At 46.0% G+C, this 21,456-nt stretch overlaps 1 protein-coding gene across 1 annotated transcript in view; it reads left to right on the forward strand.

Annotated features, from left to right (window-relative positions):
- The window catches only part of TUBGCP4 (tubulin gamma complex component 4), a 52,621-nt gene extending 36,828 nt beyond the window's left edge, over positions 1 to 15,793 (forward strand). Inside the window, exons 12-18 of the mRNA XM_069766115.1 lie at positions 6,869 to 6,976; positions 9,205 to 9,343; positions 11,349 to 11,526; positions 11,666 to 11,800; positions 11,883 to 11,999; positions 12,073 to 12,212; positions 15,644 to 15,793. Of these exons, the coding sequence (XP_069622216.1) occupies positions 6,869 to 6,976; positions 9,205 to 9,343; positions 11,349 to 11,526; positions 11,666 to 11,800; positions 11,883 to 11,999; positions 12,073 to 12,212; positions 15,644 to 15,656 (830 nt within the window). The 3' untranslated portion in view covers positions 15,657 to 15,793. The remainder of the gene's footprint in view (positions 1 to 6,868; positions 6,977 to 9,204; positions 9,344 to 11,348; positions 11,527 to 11,665; positions 11,801 to 11,882; positions 12,000 to 12,072; positions 12,213 to 15,643) is intronic.
- The last annotated feature ends 5,663 nt before the right edge of the window (positions 15,794 to 21,456 follow it).

The following is a 21,456-nucleotide window of genomic DNA, read 5'->3' on the forward strand; positions in this document are numbered from 1 at the left end:
AAAATCCTGTTTTCTTTATCGCCTCTCATTGGGGGACACAGGAACCATGGGACGTCCCAAAGCAGTCCCTAGGGCGGGAAAACAGACTTCCATCAGGTCAGAGGACTCGCCACTGCCGCCTGCAGGATCCTTCTGCCTAGGCTGGCGTCCGCCGATGCGTAGGTATGGACCTTGTACAATTTGGCGAACATGTGGAAGGAAGACCAAGTTGCCGCTTTGCAAAGCTGTAGGGCGGAAGCCCTGTGGCGCACCGCCCAGGAGGCGCCGACTGCCCGGGTAGAGTGAGCCTTAATCCCAGTAGAGGGCACTCTGTTTTTGACCCGGTAAGCCTCCAAAATTGCCATTCTGATCCATCGAGCAATAGTCGCCTCGGAAGCCGGTTGGCCTCTGCGCGTGCCATCAGGAATGACGAAAAGGGAATCCGTCTTCCGGAAAATGGAGGTTCTATCCAGGTAGATCCTCACTGCCCTGACGAGGTCCAGCTTGTTCAACGATCGCTCCAGAGGATGAGTCGGAGCTGGACAAAAGGAAGGGAGAACGATGTCCTCGTTGAGGCGGAAGGAGGAAAACACCTTAGGAAAAAAGGAAGGTGGGAGCCGGAAGACCACCTTGTCCTGGTGAATGACCAAAAACGGAGGACGGCAAGACAGGGCCGCCATCTTGGAAACGCGGCGAATAGACGCGATGGCCACAAGAAAAGTCACCTTCCAAGATAGAACTGATAGAGAAATCTCCCTAAGGAGCTCAAAGGAAGAAACCCTCAGAACGTCCAGTACCAGGATTAAACCCCATGCATCCACAGAGGCCCTGTACGGCGGGACAGCGTGGGCTACTCCTTGAAGGAAGGTCTTAACCTGTGGCCGAGAAGCTAAAGTCTTCTGAAAGAGGATGGAAAGCGCAGAAACCTGGCTCTTCAGGGAGCTAAGAGCCAGGCCCGAATCCAGTCCTGCCTGAAGGAAGGCCAAAAGAGAAGGCAGAGAAAAGGACATGGATGGAACGCGGTTGGACTCGCACCAACGGAAGTAAGCCTTCCAGGTACGGTAGTAGATCCTGGAAGACGAAGGCTTCCGAGCCTGAATCATGGTGTGAATTACCCGGTCCGAAAGGCCGGACGCTCTTAGAACCGCGGTCTCAACAGCCACGCCGTTAAACTGAGCGACCGAGAATTCGGGTGGCAGATCGGACACCGAGACAGCAGATCGGGCCTGTCTGGAAGGCGCCAGGGAGCGTCCGCGAGAAGGTTGACGAGCTCCGCGAACCAAGCTCTCCTGGGCCAACCCGGGGCGATCAAGATGACTGGCACCCCTTCCGCTTTGATCTTCTTCAACAGTTTGGGAAGTAATGGAAGGGGTGGGAACAGGTAGGGCAGCACAAACTGTGACCAAGGGATGGCCAGAGCGTCGACGCCCACTGCGAGAGGATCGCGAGACCTGGAGACGAACTGCGGAACCTTCCTGTTCATTCGAGACGCCGTGAGATCCACGTCCGGAGTCCCCCATCGAAGACAAATCTGATGGAAGACCTCCGGATGCAAGGACCATTCCCCTGCCGCGAGGCCCTCGCGGCTGAGGAAGTCGGCGGCCCAGTTGTCCACGCCGGGAATATGCACTGCGGATATCACCGGAACTGTTGCCTCTGCCCAAAGGAGGATCTTTGATACCTCAGCAAGGGCCAAGGAGTTCCGGGTCCTCCCCTGATAGTTGACATATGCCACAGCCGTGGCGTTGTCCGACTGGATCCGGACTGGCAGGCCCTTGAGAATCCTTTCCCAGGGGCGGAGGGACAGAAAGATGGCCCGAATTTCGAAGACATTGTCAGAGATGACTCCTGCGACGACCAACGGCCCTGGACCGTCAGGTGGCGAAAAACCGCACCCCAGCCGAACAGGCTGGCGCCCGTCGTCACCAACTGCCAGTGAACTGGAAGGAAGTACTTGCCCTGGGAGAAGAGAGGTGACGTCAGCCACCAGTTGAGAGGCCGTTTGACCCGGGAAGAGAGTCGGGTCGGCCGATCCAGGGAGAAGGCAGACCTGTCCCATTGAGACAGAATGGCTAGCTGAATGGGTCGCGAATGAAATTGGGCGAAGGGAATCGCTTCCAATGTAGCTACCATCCTCCCCAGAACCTTCATGGCCGATCGGAGGGAGGCCGAGGACCCGGGAGCAAGCGTATGTCCCGACAAAGGGTGGATCTCTTGTCTTTGGGAAGGAAGACTCTGGTCTGACAAGTGTCGAAGAGCATGCCCAGAAAGATGATGCGCTGAGAAGGAATAAGGCAGGACTTCTTCCGGTTGACCAGCCACCCGAAATGGGCTAAGGTGTCGAGAACAATGGACAGGCTTTCGTGAGCCTGAGAAAAGGACGGAGCCTTGATGAGGATGTCGTCGAGGTATGGCAATAGGACCAGGCCTCTGACTCTCGTGATGGCCATCAGTGCCGCCATGATCTTCGTGAACACCCTTGGAGCGGTTGCGATGCGAAATGGCAGGGCGACGAACTGAAAATGTTCCCGGAGCACTGCAAAGTGCAGGAAACGGTGATATCCGGGAAATATCGGGACATGGAGGTAGGCGTCCTGGATGTCTATTGAGCACAGAAATTCCTGAGCTTCCATGGAAGCAATTACTGAACGAAGGGATTCCATCCTGAAGTGTCTCAGACGAACTCTCCTGTTCAGCAATAAGAGGTCCAGAATGGGGCGAACCTTGCCGTCTTTTTTCGGTACACAAAGAGGTTCGAGTAGAAACCCGTGAACCGTTCTTTTTCTGGGACGGAAACGATTACCCCGGCTTTGAGAAGAGAAGCGATGGCTGCGAAGAAACCCGGAACTAGAGCGGGATCTCTTGGAGGACGGGATTTGAAGAAACGATCCCGGGGTCGTGAAACGAACTCTATCTTGTATCCCGAGGATACAACTTCCCTGACCCATGCGTCTACTGCGGAAAACCAGACGTCCCAGAAAAAGAGAAGACGGCCGCCCAGCCTGGGAGTTGGGCTGGAGTCTTGGAGAGAGTCATGCCGAGGTGGATCTTCCAGTCCTAGACCTGGAGGATCCACCTTGGGAGTAGCGAGAACGCTAAGAAGGAGTGGGTCTAAACAAAATACCCTCTTCTTCTCTTGACGTGCCTGTGGCCTCTGCTGCGTGAACCCAGAAAAAAAGACCAGCTGGTAAGGGACTCTTTTTTTTTTTTTTTTTTTTTGGAAGACAAATCCGCCTGCCAGGCCTTGAGCCAACGGTCCGACGGAAGGGAACAGCATTGCTGGAAGCCTGAGTCGCACAGGACGCGGCATCCAGGGAAGCGGAGGCCAGGTATTCACCTGCAAGAGAAATCTGTCTGGCAAGCTCAGCTAGCTGTCCAAGTGGAGCCCCATCCGGGATGCCCTGACGGAGCTGTTTGGCCCACTTGGATACTTCGCAAAGGATTCTATGATTATCATTAGAATCCTTCAGAGATGCTCCGCCAGATAGAGGAAGGACAGTATTGGTCTTTCGACAGCCTGGAAACCCGAGGATCCACCGAGGGAGAAATCCAATTAGCGGTGAGCTCCGGAGAAAGGGGATATAAAAACGACAAGGCGCTTTCCTCTCTGAAAGCGTCCAGCTGGATTCTCTCCTCTCATCATGATTTCCTCTAAATCAGGGTGAGGAGCGAAAAACCTTTGAAGGTGGTTTAGCCCGTCTAAACGAAACCGCCTGGCCTGCGGGTTCCGTAGCGGAAGCTTTGATGCCACAGGTCTGATTTATCGCTCCAATGAGGTTCTGAACCATATCCCCCATGCTATAAATTTGGTTCAACTCCAGCGCCGACCTATGAAGGCGCATCAGAGAAAGCCTCGCCTGACTCAGGGAGGACCAGGGGGGAAGCCGACCGCAGAGAAGGACCGTGGGGCGAGATGGAACTGAAAGAGGACTAAGACCAGCGTTCCTGTCTGGACCTTTTGCGGCCTATAACGGAAGGCTCAGATGGAGCCTCCTGCGACCCGTTGGCTACTGCGGGGGTCTGCAGGGGCAACCTATCAACCACAGACACAAGGGTTTTAGACACCTGTGTTAGATCCGCTATGGACTGTGATAGAGAGGAAACCCAGGCTGGAGCGGAGTTTTCGCTCTGTAGCAAAACAGCGGGAGGGTCCTGGGCGGGGGTTGCTACAGGTCTGACAGAGAGATGACAACGCAAAGTGTTTGCCTAAGGCAGAAATACCAGAAGGTTAGGGGACAGAAGGGTAGAGGAAAGTGTCCGTCTGCAGAGCAGAGCTACTCACGACAGGCGGAGCGATCTTCGGACAGAAAAGCTGCATAGCTGCCAAGAGGAGGATCTTGATAGAAGATGCACCTCAGCGATGATCCTTAACGTAGAAATGCAGACAGACAGCAGACTTCTGGGACACTGCTGTTTGGCACCTTCAGTCCAGGACCAACTGCAGCCACAAAGAGTGGAGCAAGGCGTTCCTGGTGCCGAAAAACAAAACTTGGGGGCGCAGGGAAAGTGGGCGGGGCTAACCGCCATGTCAGGAACGCCTGCTGTGTCCCCCAATGCGCCGAAAAGAATCAGTCGGGCGGGAGAAAAGCCCGCCCGATGGGCCATAGTAAAATTAAGCACGGCTAGAAGGGTAGCCGCGCCACTCGGGTAAAGGAGCGGCCGCAGCAAAAAGGGACTGTGCGGCTGCCGAGACAGTGCGGGGGGAAGCAGCACGGCCGCCGCGCGAGGAGACGTCCGCGCTGCTGTGCCAGAGAGGAAGGAGCGGCCGCAGTAAAATTCAGCGCGACAGCCAGAAGGACCGCCGCGCCACTCGGGAACAGGAGTGGCCGCAGCAAAAAGGGTAGTGCGGTCGCCCAGACAGTGCGGGGGAGCAGCGTGGCTGTCCAAAGGGGCCGCCGCGCAAAGGAGACACGACTCCTACCATGCCTCCCGAGAAGGACCCAGAGGAAGGGGAGCAGGAATACTCACCTAAACATCCCACGCCGTCTGTTACTAACCTCAAACCGGTGAAGATATCAGACGTCCGTGGAGCTGGACGTCCTCGTCTCCTCCAACCGACAGGCTCTGGTGGGCGAGTGGGTGGGGGACGGAGCCAGGACCGGACTTCTGAGCACGCTTGTGTGCTAGGCTCTTGGTCCTGGTGAGGGATCTATGAGGATACGGGGTGGCAGTACACGCCGTACTCATAGTCCGCATTGTGGGAGTACAGGTGTGACTGTTCACCCTGTATCCTTCCGGGAAACCTGAAAGAAAACGACGCACATTGAGGTAGATAAGGGTCTAATGAAAGACCCGTGTCCACCTCCTACTGACACTAAGCTAAACTGAAGAGTATAATGCCAGTCGGTGGGGTGTACACTGCAGAGGAGGAGCTAACTTTTTTATTTGCATAGTGTCAGCCTCCTAGTGGCAGCAGCATACACCCATGGTTCCTGTGTCCCCCAATGAGAGGCGATAAAGAAATCTTTGAATTATGGAAATGACAGGACCAATAGGCATGTTAATGATATGCAAATGATGAAAAAAATGAAAAAGACAACATTTTCGAAACATCTGGCTTTATTTAGTATCTAGTATGAGCGCCACATGCAGAAATACACACATGCCTTGGCTTGTTTTCAATGAGGCTATGAACGGTTGTCTGAGGAATGTTCTGCCACACTAGGTTGTTGTTGTTGTACCTGGAATGAAGACTAGAGGGCTCTGCCTACTGGGCATATGCCACCCCACACCATAATTCCGAAAATAGGACCAAAATCACAGTTTTCTTGGGGAGGTGTGCATATGCCACCCTACACCATAATTCCGAAAATAGGACCAAAGTCACAGTTTTCTTGGGGAGGTGCTCATTTGACCTCACGCCACCACTGTCAAATGCTATCATGGTGAAAAGTAAAACTGCAATTGAGGCTGGAATGAAAAACTATTCTTTTCAGGATTTTGTCTTTGATGCAATAATATCTGGCGATTTGGTCAGGTGACCACAAGGGCAATGCCATGAAGAGTCCTTCATGAGGGAACATCATGCTCGTCCTGCTTTCAGGATTATGAAGTGTGGTGACATAATGTATGGTAACTGGACCGTCTAATCTTAATTCCAGGTACAAGAACAGGTGAGTGTTGCATTGATTTGGTTGTGGAACTAATCGTAAGACCATATCTCCAAAGTGTCCCAGAATCCTATTCATGCTACTGTGAGTAGCCTCTGTGGCCATTAATGTGCTACCATGGCTTCCTGCATATCTGGACTTGTGTCCCATCAAGCACATCTGGAATGTCAGTTATCAGCAAATGCAGTGGGAGCTGCTAGCAGCGGATCGTGATGATTTTCGGTCCATGTGCATTCATCGTGGCAATTCATTCCTCAGACAACCATTAACAACTTTGTTGATAGCAGACAAGGCATGTAAGTGTGTGTAATTCATTACGTGGTGCTCAAAATCGACACTGAATAATTTGAGATGTTTTGAAAATTTGGTTTCCATTTATTTATTATTTGCATATCATTAATATATTTATCAATGCTGTGATTCCCATAATTCCATAACTTTTCCATCTTGCAATTTTAATGTTGAGGACGGAGCACACATAGACACCATCCTGAGGATGCCAAGAGTGTGCAAAGCAGTCATCAAAGCAAAAGGTGGCTACTTTGAAGAACCTAGAATATAAGACATGTTTTCAGTTGTTTCACACTTTTTTGTTAAGTATATAATTCCACATGTGTTAATTCATAGTTTTGATGCCTTCAGTGTGAATGTACAATTTTCATAGTCGTGAAAATACAGAAAAATCTTTAAATGAGAAGGTGTCCAAACTTTTGGTCTGTACTATATACATATATATGTATGCACACACTATCGTTTACACTAGCCTTTTTGTTCTCCAGATGTCAATGTAGCTTTCCAGCTCTCTGCACATAAGGTCTTACTTGATGATGACAACCTTCTTCCCCTGCTCAATTTAACCATTGACTACCATGGAAAGGAGCAGAGAGGTTCGTTACTCACTATTTTTTTCCCTGGCTTTCATTGTTTAATTTCTTTCTTCGTTTTTTTTTTTTAATAACCAATGGATATTTATGATTGTTGGTTAAGACTGTCTAAAAGGATTGTATTCCTTTTAAAGGGGTGGTCCTGGTCTTAGTTTTTTGACACATAGTAAAAAAAATACAAAACTGGTTTGTCCTTTACAACGGCGACAACTATCTGCTTCTTGTACCCAGTGCTGGAACAGAATGGTCATTGACTACTCCTGCCAGCGATTCAGCTACACCCTGTCAACGGAGTAGATCTTTTTTTCTGGGCTAGTCTGTCGACAGGGCATGACTGCCAACTTCATGCTGTTTGGAGAGCCAGCTATCAATCTACATGACGTTGGCAATCCCGCTGTGTCAACTGAGTAGAGCACAGAAAAAAAGCCGCCGCTCTGTTGAGGTGACTTCAGAAGTAGTTGAATTGCCACCAGGAGCAGTCAGTGACCGCTTTGTGCCAGTGAAGAACGCAGCTGAGCACAACAGTAAGGTAGTACCAGATATGCCCTTCAAATGTGTTGTTCGGTAATAGAAAAAAAACTAATGGAAATGTCATTATAGATAAATTCCTAAATACTTTTAATTAGCAAATCACAAACTTCTTTGTAGAATTAATATGACTGCCACCTTGTTATACTGACAGAAATCTGTCCTAGAATTTTAGGACTATGCCTGTGTGTATTTGCAGTAAGAAGCTCCAATGCCGTGACCTGTAAATCACTATACCATGTATTTTCATAAAGAAATACAGAGTGTGCAGCAGTTTAAACATCTTCTTACCGCAGTGTATCCAGTATTAGATCAGATAGATAAGTGGACAGCAGTGTGAGTGGCCTCTTCTTACCTCAGCCCTCTGGTGTCTCCAGTATTAGATCAGATAGGTGGACAGCAGTGTGAGCGGCCTCTTCTTACCTCAGTAGCCCGGTGTCTCCAGTATTATATCAGACAGACAGGTGGATATCAGTGTGAGCAGCCTCTTCTTACCTGAGCTCTCCGATGTCTCCAGTATTAGATCAGATAGGTGGACAGCAGTGTGAGCGGCGTCTTCTTACTTCAGCACTCTGATGTCTCCAGTATTAAGTCAGATAGGTGGACAGCAGTGTGAGGGGCCTCTTCTTACCTCAGCAGCCCGGTGTCTCCAGTATTAGGTCAGATAGGTGGACAGCAGTGTGAGTGGCCTCTTCTTACCTCAGCAGCCCGGTGTCTCCAGTATTAGGTCAGATAGGTGGACAGCAGTGTGAGTGGCCTCTTCTTACCTCAGCAGTCTGATGTCTCCAGTATTAAGTCAGATAGGTGGACAGCAGTGTGAGGGGCCTCTTCTTACCTCAGCACTCCGGTGTCTCCAGTATTAGGTCAGATAGGTGGACAGCAGTGTGAGGGCCTCTTCTTACCTCAGCACTCCGGTGTCTCCAGTATTAGGTCAGATAGGTGGACATCAGTGTGAGAAGCCTCTTCTTACCTCAGCACTCTGATGTCTCCAGTATTAGGTCAGATAGGTGGACAGCAGTGTAAACAACATCTTCTTACCTCGGCACATCGATGTAGATCAGATAGATAGGTCGATAGTAATGTGAGCAGCCCCTTCTTACCTCAGCACCCCAGTGTCTCCAGTATTAGGTCAGATAGGTGGACAGCAATGTGAGCAGCCTCTTCTTATCTCAGCACCCCAGTGTCTCCAGTATTAGGTTAGACATGTGGACAGCAGTGTGAGCAGCATCTTCTTACCTCAGCACCCCTGGTAATTGTGAGTATTAGATCAGATAGAATGGATTGACCGCATCATTGAGCAACATCCTTCCAACTTGGCAGCTCTCGAGTCTCCAGTATTGGATCTGACTTTCCAATGGGAACCCAGTTATCTACCCAGGAAGGCAGAGAGGCACTTCCTACTGCACATGCTCACAACAATTGTCTTATTAATATTCTAGGACAAGTATCTGTCAGTGTAACAATTGGGCAGTAAATTTAATTTTATAATCATTACCTCCATAGACAAGACAATTGCTATTTAAAAGCATTTAGGAATTTATTTATAATATTTCCTTTAGTTTTTTTCTATTCACAGAGAACCATTTAAAAATATTGATACACAAGTCCTTTCAGAGGGTGTCTTGTGACATACAGGTGTTTGAATACATCCTTTTTTTAACAATTAACCTATCATATTTATCCCATTTTCTGTGTATTCACAGACTTGTCTCAGCCAAGGGATGGTCCATCACGTGAAACATCTCCAAGGGAGGCTCCTACTTCTGGTTGGGCAGCTCTCGGACTGTCCTACAAGGTGCAGTGGCCATTGCACATTCTCTTCACTCCAGCTATCTTAGAAAAGTGAGTGATTCTGGGTTTTAGTTCAGAAGTAAAACTCCACATTTCTTATAACTTTGTTTTGAAATTTGATAATTTCAGTTTTCAAATATATTTTTGATTTAAAAAAAAAAAAAAAAAGAATATATGACTGTAATCCAAAACATCCGAAGGAAGTCGCCACAGAGACCAATACAATCGAGGCCATTAGTCATAAAATATAACTCAACCCAATATAGGGATACAGACTCCTAAATCAATATGATTCGTGCACGAAACTTGCATCATTCCTGAGATATGAGCATATAAAGTTTTTTTTCTACATTGTTCCTTCAGCCACATGGGCGGTAAGAGACCTTTCTCAGGTGGATTTTTCAGAATACACTCACAGAGAAGGTCATTCTCCACATGAGTAATCCTCACTGCTGATACCTTCTGGTTCATACAGCTCTGCTCACCAAAAAGAGCTGGCTACTTTGCATCCCAAACAAATTACTTCTAAATATGCGTTCACCTTAAGTGAGCAGATATTTAACTTAAAATAGCAAGGAAACACACCTAAAGCCACAATCAATGTCACCAGGCCTAGGAGTGGAAAGATGTATACAGTACAGACCAAAAGTTTGGACACACCTTCTCATTTAAAGATTTTTCTGTATTTTCATGTCTATGAAAATTGTACATTCACACTGAAGGCATCAAAACTATGAATTAACATGTGGAATTATATACTTAACAAAAAAGTGTGAAACAACTGAAAATGTCTTGTATTCTAGGTTCTTCCAAGTAGCCACCTTTTGCTTTGATGACTGCTTTGCACACTCTTGGCATTCTCTTGATGAGCTTCAAGAGGTAGTCACTGGGAATGGTCTTCCATCAATCTTGAAGGAGTTCCCAGAGATGTTTAGCACTTGTTGGCCCACCTGGCACAGGGTACACCTGTGAAGTGAAAACCATTCCTGGTGACTACCTCTTGAAGCTCATCAAAAGAATGCCAAGCGTGTGCAAAGCAGTCATCAAAGCAAAAGGTGGCTACTTTGAAGACCCTACAACAGGGGTCCCCAACTCCAGTCCTCAAGGCCCACCAACATGTCATGTTTTCAGGATTTCCTTAGTCTTGCCCAGGTAATAATTGCATCACCTGTGCAATGCAAAGGAAATCCTGAAAACATGACCTGTTGGTGGGCCTTGAGGACTGGAGTTGGGGACCTCTGCCCTACAATATAAGACATATTTTCAGTTGTTTCACGCTTTTTAGTTAAGTATATAATTCCACATGTTAATTCATAGTTTTGATGCCTTCAGTGTGAATGTACAATTTTCAAGTCATGAAAATACAGAAAAATCTTTAAATGAGAAGGTGTGTCCAAACTTTTGGTCTGTACTGTACATCACCAAAAGAAAAACTATAAGCCAAATAGAAAAAGTATATAATGTTACTAATACAGTCAATTGTGTAAAAATAAATAAATCATATCATTAATTATAAAGCAACATACAGTGAGTCTAAAAGGTGTGAACATCTGTTCATAAATACATATAAATCCCCTACAGTCTCAATATACCGTATTTTCCGGCGTATAAGATGACTTTTTAACCCCTAAAAATTGTCCCAAAAGTCGGGGGTCGTCTTATACGCCGGGTACAGGTGCACGGAGCGATCCTGGATGGTTCCCAGGGTCTGAAGGAGAGGAGACTCTCCTTCAGGCCCTGGGATCCATATTCATGTAAAAAATAAAGAATAAAAATAAAAAATATGGATATACTCACCCCTCCGAAGGACCCTGGCTCTCAGCGCTGCAAGCGTTTGCCTCCGTTCCTAAGAATGCAGTGATGAAGGACCTTCGATGACGTCACGGTCAGGTGGCCTTAACTCATATAGGCAAAACCTTGTGACAGGTTTAAAAGCCTGCCATGTGCGTACCACCATGGAATACAATGTGTGTGCGTGAGTCCGCTTTGCGGCCCTTAAAAAACAGATGTGTGAAGACCTAACTCTGATTTCTGGTTTTCGACCTTTTCTTCTCAGGTACAATGTCGTCTTCAAGTACTTACTTAGCGTCCGGCGCGTGCAGTCAGAGCTGCAGCACTGTTGGGCTCTACAGATGCAGAGAAAACATTTGGAATCTAATAGGACTGATGCCATTAAGTGGCGTCTTCGGAATCACATGGCATTTCTGGTGGACAATCTTCAGTATTACTTACAGGTGAGAAAATGGGTAAATAATAGAAAATGTATTTAGTGACATTTATTTTTCTTCTTACAAATGTTTTTGGAAGTCACATTGCATTTTATGATAAGCTGCGGGTAGGTAAATCTCCCTATATTGTTTCTCGTTAATACAGGTAGATGTTTTAGAATCCCAGTTCTCACAGCTGTTGGAACAGATTAACTCTACACGGGATTTTGAGAGCATTCGCCTGGCTCATGACCACTTCCTCAGCAACCTCCTGGCCCAGTCCTTCATTTTATTAAAGCCGGTAGGTAGAGCATACACTTTTACATGTAATAAAATCTTTTATTGCTCACAGAATTTATTGAAGACAATATTTAATTTTGCAGGTTTTCCATTGTCTAAATGAAATCTTAGATTTATGTCACAGCTTCTGCTCTCTAGTCAGCCAAAATCTGGGTCCTTTAGACGAACGTGGCACTGGGCAGCTGGATATCCTAGTTAAGGTAAGAGATGTGTATTTTCGTATAAAGTGCTTCGTATGCACAGTCTTCTGAAAACGTTGGCTTTTTATTATAGGGATTTAGTTGCCAATCCGCACTACTATTCAAGATCCTTTCGAGTGTCCGCAACCATCAGATCAATCCGGACCTGGCACAGCTACTTTTGCGATTAGATTATAATAAATATTATACACAAGCTGGGGGCACATTGGGCAGGTAAGAAAAGACTATGCTTAGAAAACATTTAATGGACTTCCAGACCTGATATCCTGTATGTATGAGAGGTGACCTCAGGTTTCACTTAAATTGTGTGCCTGAAGGGACATGGAAAGATCCAGCTCCACACGATGTGCAAAAAGAGAAAAAGGTCAATCTCTGCCAATTATATTTTTTAAAACACAGCTCCGGCATTTTTTTGAATTTCAGCACTGGAGTGGTGCCATTAATATACACTGCTCAAAAAAAATAAAGGAAACACTAAAATATTCTGGTTGCAAATCTTTATTCATTACATAGTGGAATGCGTTGAGAACAATAAAACCTAAAAAAGATAAATGTAAATTATAACTTATATCCCACGGAGGTCTGGAGTTGGAATGATGCTCAAAATCAAAGTGGAAAATCAAATTGCAGGCTGATCCAACTTCAGTGGAAATGCCTCAAGACAAGAAAATGATGCTCAGTAATGTGTGTGTGTGTGTGTGGTCTCCACATGCCTGTATGACCTCCCTATAACGCCTGGGCATACTCCTGATGAGGCGGCAGATGGTCTCCTGAGGGATCTCCTCCCAGACCTGGACTAAAGCATCCGCCGACTCCTGGATAGTCTGTACTAGATAAAGAAACAGGAGGGCACCGCACATCAATTCAAACAGGAGAGTTCACCATGGGCTTGAAAAAGGACATAACAAAACCAAGAAAAGATCATGCCCATACAAATGGGAACACCTGACAATATGTAAAAAATTCAGTGCTTTATTGGTAGAATATAAAACACAGTGCAAAGAACATTAAAAAACATTAAAATTGCAAAGAAGATACCTATACAGAAACCATGTCCTATTATAGGGGCAATGATAGTTCACACCAATAGTCCCCCAAAGCATCTAGATACAAATAATGTACATGATATGCAATAAATATGCAAGAAGTGTGCAAAAATGGCTCCTAAAATGTGGAGCATATGGAGGGCTCTGCGGCTCTCCAAAGAAATGCCACCCCACACCATTACTGACACACTGCCAAACCGGTCATGCTGAAGGATGCTGCAGGCAGATTGCTCTCCGCGGTGTATCCAGACTCTGTCACATGTGCTCAGTGTGAACCTGCTTTCATCTGTGAAGAGCACTGGGCACCAGTGGTGAATTTGCCAATCCTGGTATTCTGTGGCAAATGCCAAGCAACCTGCACAGTGTTGGGCTGTGAACACAACCCCCATCTGTGGATGTTGGGCACTCAGACCATTCTCATGGAGTCGGTTTCTAACCATTTGGGCAGACACATGCACATTTGTGGCCTGCTAGAGGTAATTTTGCAGGGCTCTGGCAGTGCTCTTCCTGTTCCTCATTGCACAAAGGCTGACATAGCGGTCCTGCTGCTGGGTTGTTGCCCTCCTTCAGCCCCCTCCACGTCTCCTGGTGCACTGGCCTGTCTCCTGGTAGTGCCTCCAGCCTCTGGACACTACGCTGACAGACACCGCAAACCTTCTTGCCACAGCTTGCATTGATGTGCCATCCTGGATGAGCTGCACTACCTGAGCCAGTTGTGTGGGTTGTAGAGTCCATCTCATGCTACCACGAGTGTGAAAGCACAACCAACATTTCAAAAGTGACCAAAACATCAGCCAGAAAGCATTGGTACTGAGATGTGGTCTGTGGTCCCCACCTGCAGAACCACTCAGTTATTTTGTCTTGAAAATTGCCAATAATTTCCATCTGTTGTCTATTTCATTTGCACAACAGCATGTGAAATTGATTGTCAAACAGTGTTACTTCCTAAGTGGACAGTTTGATTTCACAGAAGGTTGATCTACTTGGAGTTATATTCTGTTGTTTAAGTGTTCCCTTTATTTTTTTTGAGCAGTGTATATTCAGCAATCCAAATGTTATACTGACCAGCCGCCGTCTTCAGCTCTTCCCGGCACAGCTCGATACATGTAATAACCGTACCCAATGATTGGCTGCAATGGTCGCATGTCCATCTGGACCTAGCAGGGAGTGCAGACACAGTTTCTGTACAGCATGTTCTGGTCGGATGAGTGAGGATGCCTTTATTTAATTAATTTACACTGTTGGACTTTTTAAAAATGTCTGGGGTGGACAACCCTTTTTAAGGAGGACCTGTCAGCAGATTTTTAGACCCTTAACTAACGTCATCTATGTCTCTGTAATGTTGATTAAATTCATACCTTTGTTTTCTAAATCTGTTTCCAATTCATAGAAATCCATCTGAAAATGTTTATAAAAATGAGCCGCAAGTAACTGCATCCTCTCTCCCTAGTGGCTGACTGGTCACTTTTCTTAGTGACCTGCTTCCCCTTAAGGTCTTGCGCAAGTGTCATCATTCCCTCTGGGCTAGCGCATGTAGAAATAGGCAGTTCATGTCTTGCAATTTTCTCAGGACTCTACTGCACATGTGCCGCCCCCAGGAACGACAGCGCTTGCACTAGATCTTAGTGGTGGGAGCAGGTCACAGAGAAGAGTGACCTGTCAGTCACTGACCAGTGGCCAGCAGCGGGCAAAGAGAGAGCCCCCCGCACTAGCATCTCATCTGCCTTAACATTGGGCATTATCAGTGCTACAGCGACTTTCCATAGATGACGTTAGTTTGTGGTTTCACAACATGCCGAAAGGTTCCCTTTAAAGAGAACCTGTCACCATGTTTACCTCTATGACTTGCTTTCATTTCAAGGTCAAGCTATTGTTTTTAGGTGTGTTCACATCACGTTTCGACCACACTGTGGTTCCACTGAGGCACACCTGAATCTTGGATTCGGAAATTCAGTGGAACCCCCAATGGAATAAAGAACATGTGGCTGAAATGTGATATGAGCATATCCCAAGTGTGGCCTGGGTCAGTGTTAGACACTGGCACAGCAGAGTTATAACCAGGCACACGGTAATTCTGCTTGCTTTCATCATCTAGCCCTACTACTCACCAGCACAAAGCTGCTGCGTAGTAGCGGGGAAAGACACTGAAAGCAGGCAGTATTACTATCTTTTCCACCTGTGATGTCAGTGGGGTAGCGATCTCATCGCCCAGAAAATTATATTTTCTTTGCTGGCAACTGCTTGATACCAGGTCACCCTCCTAAATCCTGCATTAGAAAGGGTTGGTGACAGCTATATGTTACTGTCAGCACTACACAATAAATGGATAGAGAACTGCAGGAACCGCCAGTATAGTCCTCTGTCAGCCTCTAGTGATCCACATTGGTATGAGCATTAGTAATGCAGGAAGAAGTGAATACCCCATGTCTGTGAATGGTTTTTAGAGATGTTTTATATAGATTTATGCTTAGCCTTCCAAAATTTTTAAAAAGAACTGTACAACCAGCAAAGGTAGAACCACATTTTTTTTTTCTCTACATAGTGTGTTCTTTATATTAATCAGTGATATTAATGTGAAAACTATTTTCCATCTTGCAGTTTTGGATTATGAACACGATGATGGATCCACTTGTGGTTTATAAAAAGAAGCTTGTGATGCAGATACCAAACACTCACGGAAAAACTGTCCCAAGTCTGGTTACTAATTGTTGCTGTACATTATGTATAATAAATTATATTGTGTTTCTACTCCTTGTGCAAACTACTATTAGGTTAAAAAAAGACAAGATCATCAAGTATTCATTACTCAAATCAATTGTCCTCCATATCATGCGTGTCTTTTTAGATCTGCATATAGTCTTTACGTGATGATAGTGCCATTACTATTTCTTGGGGTGTAGGATATTCCATAATGCGAATACTGGTAAAGAATTGCATACAATGTGAGTTTTTGCTGAAGATGTGAGGCTATGTGCACACGTTGCGGAAATTGCTACGGTTCCGCAGCAGTTTCCCATGAGTTTACAGTACTCGGTAAACCTATGGGAAACCGAAAACGCTGTGCCCATGCTGCGGAAAAAAACATGTGGAAATGCAGCAGTTTACATTCTGCAGCATGTCTATTCTTTGTGCGGATTCTGCAGCGGTTTTACACCTGCTCCATAATAGAAAACCGCACACGTAGAATGATCCACTGCGGATTTTTCCACAGCGGATTTGATAAATCTGCAGGGCAAAAAGCTGCAGATTTATTGCGGATTTACCATGGTTTTACAACTGCGGTTTTCTATAGGAGCAGTTGTAAAACCGCTTCGGAATCCGCAGAAAGAAGTGAGATGCTGCGGAATGTAAACCGCTGCGTTTCCGAGCTTTTTTTTCCGCAGCATGTGCACAGCGTTTTTTTTGTTTTCCATAGTCTTACATTGTACTGTAAAAACATGGGGAAACTGCTGCGGACCCGCAGCTGTGGAAACACTACGTGCACATGTTGCGGATTTTGCTGTGGATTCGCAGCAGTTTTCCCTGAGTTTACAGTACCATGTAAACCTATGGAAAACAAAATCCGCAGTGCAAATGCGTAAAAAAACCACACGGAAACGTAGCGTTGTTTATTCCGCAGCATGTCAATTCTTTGTGCAGATTCCACAGCGGTTTATACCTGCTGCATAATAGGAATCCGCAGGTGTAAAACCACAGCCCATGAAGGCTATTGAAGCATGGCAAAAGTAAAAAAAAAAAAAAAAGTTACAAAAAATGTGAAAAAAATAAAAAAAATATAAAAGTTTAAATCACCCCCCTTTTGCCCCAATCAAAATAAATCAATAAAAAAAAAAATCAAATCTACACATATTTGGTATCACCGCGTTCAGAATCGCCCGATCTATCAATTTAAAAAAAGCATTAACCTGATCGCTAAACGGCGTAGCGAGAAAAAAATTTGAAACGCCAGAATTACTTTTTTTGGTCGCCGCAACATTGCATTAAAATGCAATAACGGGCGATCAAAAGAACGGATCTGCACCAAAATGCTATCATTAAAAACGTCATCTCGGCACACAAAAAGTAAGCCCTCAACCGACCCCAAATCATGAAAAATGGAGACGCTACGAGTATCGGAAAATGGCGCAAATTTTTTAATTATTTTTTTAGCAAAGTTTGGAAATTTTTTTTCACCACTTAGGTAAAAAATAACCTAGTCATGTTAGGTGTCTATGAACTCGTACTGACCTAGAGAATCTTAATGTCGGGTCAGTTTTAGCATTTAGTGAACATAGCAAAAAAGCCAAACAAAAAACAAGTGTCACCAAACTTGGAATTTTTTCCCCGTTTTCTAGTACATGACATGCTAAAACCAATGATGTCGTTCAAAAGTACAACTCGTCCCGCAAAAAATAAGCCCTCACATGGCCAAATTGACAGAAAAATAAAAAAGTTATGGCTCTGGGAAGGAGGGGAGTGAAAAACGAACACAGAAAAACTAAAAATCCCAAGGTCATGAAGGGGTTAATGTAAAGAAATGCGCCTAGGCCATAGTAATGGTATCCATGTTTGCATTAAAGTGAACTTGTCAGCTGATACATGCTGGTCACAGATTGGTCAGCATGTATCAGGCACTGTCTGTATTAACTCAGCAAGGCATGTTTTCATTCTGAAAGGCTGCAGCGTTTCAAAGAAAACATACTTTAAAAGCTACCAAGGACTGAGACCGTGTTGTAGACTAGTTGTACAGGAGGATCCCCAGTGGAATCTCCCCACCCACTCTCTGGATGGACAGGTCTGTCTCTGTGCGCATACGGCAGAGAATTGTCAAGCCGAGCTCTAGTGCGGGGAAATGATGAGGATGTGGAGACATCTTTCATATCCACTGAGCATAGGTACTTGCCTGGTTCCATGGAGGCTATGACCAGGCACAGAATCCATTCTAAAGTGTGAAACACTAACCTATTTAGGGAAACATTTGATGTCCAGGTTCGGTCTCTAGGACCCGTGTTTTTTTTTTTTTTTTTTTTTACACCGGTTTGAATAAAAACCTGGTACAGGTATGATAATCCCTGACTGAAGGAGAGGAGATGGCCTGGAAGACAACAAAAGTCAAGGAGGATGAATGAGGAGGGCAAGATCTGAAACATGGTTTCATCCCGATTCAATATAGTATTTTTGTCCCACTTCACAGTCCATCTGAACCAGGCGTCCTAGGCTGCGTACAGCCATATGTTCCAGAAGAGGGGAAGATGATTGCCTACCTTTAAAGAGCTCCCGAGTGGCACTGCATTATGCAGAAAATAAATTGTATATGGACTTTGCGGGCTGGCTATGGAGGTGCGAGGAATGAGTTGACTTAAAGGATATCTTTCTTAAGTGGTGGATGTCTTCCCCTGTTGGTAAGAGGAATATAGCCAAAAGGTGCAAAACTGGTAAGTCTTGCAAGCTTGGGGTGGAGCATTTAGGTCTCGTTTGTGGGAGGAATGTAGTCATGCAGCTGCTAGCTCCAGAAATGATTTAATCTAGCCTAGCCATGAAAAGGCGAGAGCCTAGGAAGGATAGGCCTACAGTGGAGTTCTAGAAAGCAGAGTTTGCACTCCAAAACTTAAGCCAAATAATTCTGCAAATGCCAACAATAAGAGCAGTATGTGGTTTCTAAAGAAGATCAGACCATTTACCTGCTATTGCAATCTGGTAGGCTAGGTCAGAAAGTTCTAGAGTTGGGGTGCCAGGGTGGATTCCTGAATGTAGTTACTTGGACCAGGCAAAAAGTGCCTTAGAGTCCCAGTTGCAGGGTAATGGACTTAGATAACCAAGAGACCAGCAATCTACCTAAGGCAGGGGTGGGGAACCTTTTTCCAGCCGGGGGCCATTTTTTGCTCAGGAGAAATTGCACAACAAATTTTGTGGTCCATTTTCTCCTAATATCCATATGAAAAAAAAACAAAAAAACGTTTTGGTCTAAAGTAATTTTGATGTTGAAAAAAAAATTAAATCTTCATTTTTCCTTCCACATTGCTTCAAATCTCGTGAAGCAACTGAAGGGTTAATCAACTTTTTGAATGTGGTCTTGAGCACCTGGAGTTGTGCAGTTTACAATGGTTTCACTTTTGGGTACTTTCTGTCATATAGACCCCTCAAAGTCACTTCAAATATGATGTGGTCCCTAAAAAAAAAAAAGGTTTTGTAAATTTTATTGGAAAAATAGGGATTTTTGTGTACTCACTGTAAAATCCTTTTCTCCGAGGCAATCATTGGGGGACACAGGACCATGGGTGTTCTGCTGCTGTCACTAGGAGGCTGACACTAAGTTAATACAAAAAGATAGCTCCTCCTCTGCAGTATACACCCTCATGCTGTCTCTCAGAGCCAGTTCGGTGCAAAAGCAGTAGGAAAACACTAACCATATACAAGAGAACAATACAGCAACTCAAAGAACAGGCCAAACTATTAGGCTAAGAGGGTGGGTGCGGTGTCCCACAATTATTAGCTCTGAGAAAAGGATTTTACGGTGAGTACACAAAAATCCCTATTTCTCCTTCGCCTCATTGGGGGACATATGACCATGGGACGTCCCAAAGCAGCCCCTGGGTGGGTTAACAACAGATGATAGGCTTCATGTAACAACTGCCTAGATGTGCGCAACCGCGGCTTGCAGAATTCTTCTGCCCGGGCCCGCATCTGCGGAAGCCCGAGAGTGAATATTATAATGTTTGAGAACGTATGTATGCTGAACCAGGTTGCAGTCTTACAGACCTGGTCCACTGACACCTGATGTCGAAATGCCCAAGAAGCTCCCACCGCTTGAGTGTGGTGTGCCCAGATCCCCGCAGGAATGGGTTGACCTCTGACATGGTAGGCCTCCTGGATGGAAAAACAAATCCTCCTGGCTATCGTGGCCTTAGAAGCAGCGAAGCCCTTCTTATGACCATCGGGGATCACGAACAAAAGCATCTGTCCTTCTGAATGACACCATCCTCGAGAGGTACCTTCTCAGAGCTCTGACCAGATCCAGAGTGTGGGGAGCTCTTTTCACCCTGTGAACGGGAGTCAGACAGAGGGAGGTGAGAACGATGTCTTCGTTCAGATGGAAAGACGAGATGATATTGGGCAAAAATGTCGGGGATGGCCTGAAGAGAACCTTGTCCTGATGGAAATTGAGGAAAAGTGCCCAACAGGACAGGGCGGCTAGCACCGAGACACGCTGGAGTGACGCGATTGCCACAATGAAGGCGACCTTCTGGGTCAATAAAGTCAGTCAAATGTCCTGGAGTGGTTCAAAGGGCAGTTCCTGTAGGGCACTCAGCACCAAGTTGAGCGCCCAAGGTTCTAAAGGCATGCGATAGGGGGTTCCAGGTGTGAAATCCCCTGCTTGAAGGTCTTCACCTGAAGTTTATTCATGATCTTCCTATGGAATAAGGCCGATAAGGCAGAGATCTGACCTTTGAGGGAGCCGAGAGCCAGGCCCGAGTCCAGAGCGGCCTGTAGAAACTATAAAATGTTAGGAATGGAGAAGATGAGAGGGGAGAGATGCCGAGTTGTGCACCAGGCGAAAAATATCTTCCAGGTTTGATGATAAATGCGTGCGGACGCCGGCTTACAGGTGCTGATCATCGTGGTGACTACCTGTTTAGAGAAAACAGCCTGTGTCAGAATCCAGAATTCAACAGCCATGCCATTAAACACAGTTCTCCTGAGTTGTGGTGGCAAATCGTGCCCTGGAAGAGTAGATCTGGACGATTTGGCAGTCGCCAGGGGACGTCGACGACAAGACACACCAATTCCGCAAACCGCGTGTGGCGTGGCCAATCTGGAGCGACCAGGATCACGGGAGACGGAACTGTCGCCACGGAAGAACTAGAGCATCACTCCAATGGCCCTTGGGTCCCGAGACCGAGCTATAAACTGGGAAAGTTTGGCATTCAGCCTGGACACCAGTAGATCCACGTCTGGGGTCCCTCAATGAAGACAGATTTGTTGGAACACATCCGGATGAAGTACCCATTCTCCCAAATCGAGACCTTGATGGCCAAGGAAGTCTCACGACCAGTTCACTCCTGGAATGTGAAAAGCTGAAGTTACCGAAAGGTTTTTCTCTGCCCAGCTGAGAATGAGTGACTTTGGTCATGGCCGCTCTGCTGCGGGTATCTCCTTCTTGATGATTATTATTATTATTATTAATTTATATAGCACCATTAATTCCAAGGTGCTGTACATGAGAAAGGGGTTACATACAGGGTTATAGATATCGATTACAGTAAGCAGGTTTACAGTGACAGACTGGTACAGAGGGGGGAGGACCCTGTCCTTGCGGACTTACATTCTATGGGAAAGTGGGGAAGGGACAGAAGGTAGGGGCGAGGCTCTGGTGATGGCGAGGCGGCAGCTCTGGCGATAGTGAGGCGGCAGAATGGTTATTGCAGGCTGTA

Source organism: Ranitomeya imitator, chromosome 4 (genome assembly GCF_032444005.1).
Source record: "Ranitomeya imitator isolate aRanImi1 chromosome 4, aRanImi1.pri, whole genome shotgun sequence".
NCBI lineage: Eukaryota > Metazoa > Chordata > Amphibia > Anura > Dendrobatidae > Ranitomeya > Ranitomeya imitator.